The sequence below is a fragment of the Gossypium arboreum genome, chromosome 6, assembly GCF_025698485.1.
Source record: "Gossypium arboreum isolate Shixiya-1 chromosome 6, ASM2569848v2, whole genome shotgun sequence".
NCBI classification, from domain to species: Eukaryota; Viridiplantae; Streptophyta; class Magnoliopsida; order Malvales; family Malvaceae; genus Gossypium; species Gossypium arboreum.
In genome coordinates, this window is record NC_069075.1 from 51945965 (window position 1) to 51952866 (window position 6902).

The window sequence follows — 6902 nt, forward strand, 5'->3', positions numbered from 1 at the left end:
TCGTTCAACTTTGCTTAAGATTTTTTAACTATTAGATTCTTTAGGTTTTTGAAGATTTTTAGATTAAATTTTAATTTTAAATTTGAAATATCGTTGTCATTGGGATAGCTATGGAATCAATTTATTTTATTTCATTTATTTTTCTTTTAATAAGAAACCCTAATTACTGAACTACGTAGGATTGTCTTCAACAAGACGTCGTAGGGGTACTACAATTTTCTCATTGTATTCCTGAATTTAGAATTTAGTGACGAGATCAAGTCTTAGATTTTAAAATTTGTCTTAGGATTAGCCCTGAAACCTTAGACAATAAATGACTAACTAATTTAGCTCCAATGTGACGATTCTACTAGATTTGATTTGTAAGATCATATCTTTTGTCTAGCACCGCATGAACATGACACTATTTTAGAGATATTAGAGCTTTCGATAATAAAATGAGTAGATGATAATTTCTTTTGCTTTCTCTCCAGATTTTTTTCACTTCATCAATTTCTTTCCATCTTGTTCATTAGTATATGCTTTAGTTGATTTTCTCAATTACTTAAGCTTATAAGGCATTTTATCAGCAACTCTTAAGTGATTAAAAAGAAAATAATCATTAAAAATATTATAATAAAATATGTGTATCTATAATAAATAATTTAAAATTATAATTATAATTATATTTATATTAAAAATTAAATTTATGAATTTAAATTAAATTTATATTAAATAATAATTGAATAATTTTTAGTTTTATTTATGTAAGAAACAACTCAATGACATAAAAGTAAAAAGTAAATAATTTGAAAGTTAAAAAGATTTTAATGGCATGTTTGAAAATCATTATTTGAGTTTAAAATTTTGGATTTAGAATTTAAATTTTAAATTTTGTTTGGATAATAAATAAAAATTAAAGATTTAATTTGGACAAATCTAAATCCAATTTTATAAGAGTTAAATTTTGAATTTTAAAATTCATTTTAAATTTAGAATTTTTAAAGCTTAAGATTAACTAAAAGAACACGAGAACTTTTTTATTCTCTTTGATTTCATACTTCCTTCAAAACCTAGATAATAAATAAATAATTTTATTTGTAGTATATCATCAAAAAAACTTAAGGTTTTTAAAAATTAGATCGGTAGGCAAACCAACCAGACCATCGATTTTTGTTTCAACTTTGTTGATGATTCAATGGTTCCATTGAATAAATTATTAAAAAAATTATTTAAAAATAGATAAAATCAGTTCAACCATCAATTCAGTCGATTCAACTAGTTCAACCAGTTCATCAGTCAACCAATCTGATCTCTTATTCCGGACTGGTACTTGGACTGAATCACAATCCAAATGATCTAACTGGTCGTTCCAATCTGATTTTCAAAATAGTGACAAAGTTTCATGCATTTAATTTAATTCATTGTAAATATTCAAAAAAATGTATTTATACCATAATTTCCATAATTTTTTAATTTATAAACTCTTGACTTTTAATTTATAATTTCCATAATTAGGCCACCAGTTTAATGGTCCAATTAGTTTGATCAGTCTGATCGGTTCGACTAATCCATCTGGTTCTATTAAATAAATCATTAAAAGTTCATTAAAAAAAAAAAGAAATTGGTTCAACTACCCAATCAATCAGTCCATATCAGTTCTCAAGTCAACCAATTTATTACATTTTTCCAAATTAGTACCTTGACCAAGACTAATTCAAATAATAATGTTCAGAATCTCATAAATAATTAAACTTTTAAAATTATTTTTAAACTTAGAATTAGTTAAACTAAATCTAAATTTGAATTAATTTAAAATCTTAATTTTAAATATTTTACTTTTTTAACAAAACTTTAAAAATTATAAATTCATATATCATAAATTCCCAATCTAAAATTTTGAAATCTAAATTCGTTTCTAAAAGAATTTTCATTAGAGGGATAAACGGGAATTAGCCTTCACAAATATGAAATATCGCAAGATGGAGACCAAAAGCAGGGATTCTAGCAGCCTTGAATGCGTTGACTTTTGATATTTGCTTTACTTTCCTCAGGATTGCTATCTATGGTACTATATCTCACTAATTAAATTAAATCCATCTTAATTAGTAGATTAATTCTCATTATTTTCAAAATCATGAGGCTAAATTTATAAAGCAAATAAAATCTCCAAGTACAGTCAATGCATACATGTATCATTGGTCCTGGATCTCTAAAGAACATCTAAATGAGACCCTTGATTGACTGTTCATGTTTGGGGGCTTATTCAATCTGAAAGAGGAGAGGATATGAGGGGTGGATGGGAAGAGGAGCCATTGATCAAAGCCAAGGCTATATGGCGATAGGCTGCTTCAGTTAGATGAATTCCATCCCAATTTGAATAAACGGAAGGATCTTTACATGCTTCAGATCCAGGATGACCACACCTTGCTGAGATGTTGAAATTATATGGACCACCCCCTCCACAGCATGCTTTTAGAGTCCCACCATAAAACCCTGTTTTTTTTTTCAATATACATGCTCATGTCACAGCACTAGATTCAAGATTAAGTTAATAGGGTCTATTTCGTACCTAATCCAGGTTGCAACTAAGTTGAATCAAGTTTAAATATTGAAATTAATGGGAATTAGAAGGAACTAACCGTGATGTAGTGGGGCATGAACGTAACGCATGGCGGCACCGTAGTAATCAGCGTAAAAAATCCTGACATGGGGATACTTTTGTCTCAAGGTATCCAGGGCTTGTTTAAGCTGATTATTATGATACTTCGCAAAACCATTAAATGCCTTCAAGCAACCATGACGGTCATAATCATCCTTTTTAGGGCTTTCAAACAATGTCAAGTAAACAGCTGAGCAACCGATGGGAAAATTCCCTGGAACCATCAACTCTACTGCGCCTTCCTCTATCAATGCCTACCAAAATATCCACGCATAATTAATAACATAATTTGCATTTGGCTTAAGCATAAGACTTGATGGGAAGCAAATTGTGTTAGCTTTGTAATACTTTTGTGCTTAAACTCTAACTTACACTGGTTGCATTAGCAATTGCTCCAACAACTGAAGGGACCATGGATTGAAGCTGTTTAATGCTTCCACCAAGAAAAAAGGCGTAATTATAATCATTTCCACCGATCTCTCCCACCAGAAAAAGTGATTTCTTAAAGAAATCATCACAAGCTACGACAGAACACAGCACTATGTTATTCCGAGATGGGTCAGTGGAAGTACTGAAAGAAATGGAGATAATTTAACTCACATTCGTTATCCGAGCAAAGGTCGGACTTGAGCTTCCTGAACCAACCAAGCTGAACATTCAAAGAATTATTAGTCCACAAAATGGATCCCATGTTTCTTTGGAAGAAAAACTCAGCATCAAGTGCAGTAGCTCCGGAGAATGCGAAGTTGACTCCATGTGGAGAACTCTGGCCTTGTTTTACTGCTAGGTAAGGTTCCAAATAAGGTAAACTGAATGCCTCAGCTGGTTTATAACAAATAAGACACACATATAGTTAGGAGAACGAAATCTGGTTTTTCAAGTTTGTTTCTGTAAGAGAAAGAGCATTTACCAATGAAGTCGATAATAAGACGTCCGTCAGAGCACCGCCCCGTTGCGTGTTGAAAGAAGGTTTCACCGTAAGGTAGCTGCCCGATGACCGGAAATACAAGGGCACCGGAGAGAAGTAAATTGCCTGTGTCGCTTAGGGAGTCACCGAAGTTGAAAATTGACTCATATTTTTGGGGGGTCGATAAAGCTAAGCCGACGGTTTGGAATAAGATTACGAGGATAAAAAATTTGTTCTTCATGGCAAAACAGTGGACAAAGAAAAGTGCCGACTACAGAATGTGAACTTTGATCATGTATCGTAATAGTAATGTAAGAAAGCAATTAGCCAATAATATTTGTACTGTATTTATATATTTTTTTATCTCAGCAATATGTTTAACTTAACTAAATTCAACAAAAATAAATTTATCTACTGTAGTTTGTCGGTTACCTTATCCTTTAATTTTAGAAAACAATCGCTACCAAAAATTAATTACTATTGATGGTGGAGGGCCTGATTACCACAAAAAACATATTTTTTATTGTATTTTTTATTTTATCTCATAATTATTTGTAAGTAAAATTGTAAAACTCTGTGGAAATTAAGGTATCTCATTATCTCCGTAAAAAAATAAAAAATAATATTAACAAATCACCTATCAAACCAATAAAATTCTAACTTTATTATTTACCGGAATATTAATGAATATTTAATCAATTAAATTAATTTATACTAACAATATTTATAAATATATGTAATATATATGTATTCCTTATAACATGTTAATTTTAATAACAATAGTATGTTTTAATTTAAAGCATATTTGTTTATATTTAACATTATTTATGTGTAGTTAATCGAGTATTAGTTTAATTGATATCGACATCAATATTATTACTAATATAAAAGAATATTAATTGAATGTATTTAATTGTTACTCTTTTATTTAAAAGTTGAAAAAATATTATATAAAAATAAATATAATAATAACATATAATGAAAAAAATATTATATAAAAATAAATATAATAATAACATATAATAAAAAAATATTATATAAAAATAAATATAATAACAACATATAATGAAATTAATGTAAAAAAAATATTATCTACGTGTAACCATGAATCCATGGTGTTTCGCTTTTTTGGCAGTTGAGCCATTAAATGCCGACGAATTCAGTGATATAACTCAATCCCATTAAAAGAGGTTTGGTGAGAATTCAAATTTAACTCGAGAATCTACTGAACATCGTTGCGCATAGAAAGGAAATGAATTAGGCACCGCAAAATGTGTTAGTGTTTTCTTTTAAAATCAGACATTTATTACTTGGTACCAAGCAAGCTCAGCAGCTTTCTAATTTCTTAAATTCATGTCGTGACAGGCTTTGTTGGCGATTGATTAAATTAATTAGCGATCTAGTCTTATCAGCTTTTATAAATGAGTAACATTATATTATTAGTAATTAAATTATGAATATTTATTTTACTTAATTAAAAAATTATAATTTGGTAATTGAATTATTTAAAATTTTTATTTAAATCATTAGACTTTTAAAATCAATTTATATGACTTTCTATGTTCGCATTATTTACATTAATCGAAAATTCTCTTTTCTCTTTTTTTTTTATCATTAAGTTGTTTCTCATTAAACAACTTTAGACGTTATGAATTTATGAACTAAAATTCAAATGTATTTTTTCTCCGATCTCTGACATTGACCGTCAGATCAACTTGAATTTCATGTATGTTATTTTACTCATTGATGGATATTGACACACTGTACCGATCGTTGAATCGTCGCTTGGTGCTCATTGGCAAAATTTTAAAAAAAAAATTTAACAAACCTAGTGACTTAAAAAAAACTTTTGAATAGTTTAATATCTTAAATGAAAACTTTCAAATAATTCAATGATCAAATTGTATCCTTTTTTTCTTAAAATTTAAACGACCTAAATAAAAACTTACGCATAGTTTAATGACTAATGTCTAATGGTGTAGTTTACCTTTATAAATTAATGATATCCCTTATTGTGTATTTGCAACAAGTTTGGCATTGAATTTTCAAGTGTATACACATCGGGCATTTAAATTTCTATCCTTAATATAAAACAGTTTGAATAACTTATATAAAATTTTGGATTGCTTTTTATTCGAGTGGGGCATTGGGAAAATATAATTTTGAGCCGAAACTTTGTTTGGCCCATTCTATATATGTTTAAATATTTGTAAAATTTTAAGGCTGCCATTTTAAGACTATTTTAGACTCTTTTTATTCAAATTTGAAATTTGGTTTAAGCTTAGCCCATTCTTTTAAAAGATTTTCAACTAGGGTTCAAAACCCTAGCTTACATCGGCTTCCAGCATGAATGATAACAAAAAAAGAAGTAAATTTCAACAAATAGGATTTCAATAGCAACAACTTCAGAACTAACAAAGACAAAGAAAACATATCAAATAGAAAGGTTAACAATAAGAAAGTGATATGGAAAAAGAAAAGAACAGGAAAAGCATCGAAGAAAGAGGAAGAAGAAGAGAGAACTCAAGAGAGAAAAAGAGAGATAAAAGGAATTCAAAACCGTTGCATAATTTCTATAACTGCCTTCCCCACCCATGATTGGTGTTAAAAGGGAAGGGTAACGACTCGTGTAAAAACCTAGTAGTTGTTAACTAACTACTGCTTCAATATACACTATTTAATTAAACAACCTTAAGCCAAAATGACTCGTTTTGGATGCTACTCTGACCCTAGCCACGACACACCTTTTCATTAATGTTTTCTACAACAAAATGTTGCAATTGTCCAATTACACTTAAACAAACATAATAGAACAATAACAGATTTTTAAACTATTTGATTGTTGCTGCTACCTTCCATAACAATTAGTCCCCCTTCGAACTCAATCCTTATCCCCAAAGATTAAATGCTGGATATCTCTATTGAAGAGTCTGCAAGTTCTCCAACATGGAGTTTTTAGGGAAGTTGTCGGACCACTCTACTAGCATCTCTATAAGTAGCATGATTTCCCTTTCTCACCATATACCTTTTAATAACTCAAATTGGCACCTCGAGAAGAGCCTCATATGTCCCTACTAGTGGCAACTTAGAGCTACAGGGACCCTTGCTAATGTTCTTTTTAAGTTGGGACACGTGAGACGTGGAATGAATTCAAGATCCTTTTGGTAATGACAGTCTGTAAGCCATATTTCCCACGTTGGCTTCCATAAGGTAGGGTCCAAATACACCATATCTCCTACTTAAAACTTTCTGTTAAACCTTATGCTATCAACCACTTGTTTCATTTGATCCTAAGTTGTTTTCAAATGGAACTTGAAAAGTTGTTTATCTATCTCTTGGTGTTGAATGTTGTGG

At 29.7% G+C, this 6902-nt stretch overlaps 1 protein-coding gene across 3 annotated transcripts; it reads right to left on the minus strand.

Annotated features, from left to right (window-relative positions):
• Positions 1 to 2102: 2102 nt before the first annotated feature.
• On the minus strand, positions 2103 to 3904 carry LOC108484649 (GDSL esterase/lipase At5g45910-like). Of its 3 annotated transcripts, none has more exons than XM_017788521.2 (5): positions 3552 to 3899; positions 3242 to 3463; positions 3014 to 3162; positions 2622 to 2895; positions 2103 to 2475 (listed from the first exon to the last, which is right to left on the minus strand). In XM_017788521.2, the coding sequence occupies exons 1-5, from the start codon at positions 3787 to 3789 to the stop codon at positions 2246 to 2248; spliced, it is 1113 nt and encodes a 370-aa protein (XP_017644010.1). In that variant the 5' UTR covers positions 3790 to 3899; the 3' UTR covers positions 2103 to 2245. The 3 variants fall into 3 exon arrangements, with proteins under 3 accessions (XP_017644010.1, XP_017644009.1, XP_017644011.1); XM_017788520.2 differs by having other exon boundaries at positions 3014 to 3180; XM_017788522.2 differs by having other exon boundaries at positions 2375 to 2513; positions 3014 to 3180; positions 3552 to 3904.
• Positions 3905 to 6902: the final 2998 nt, after the last annotated feature.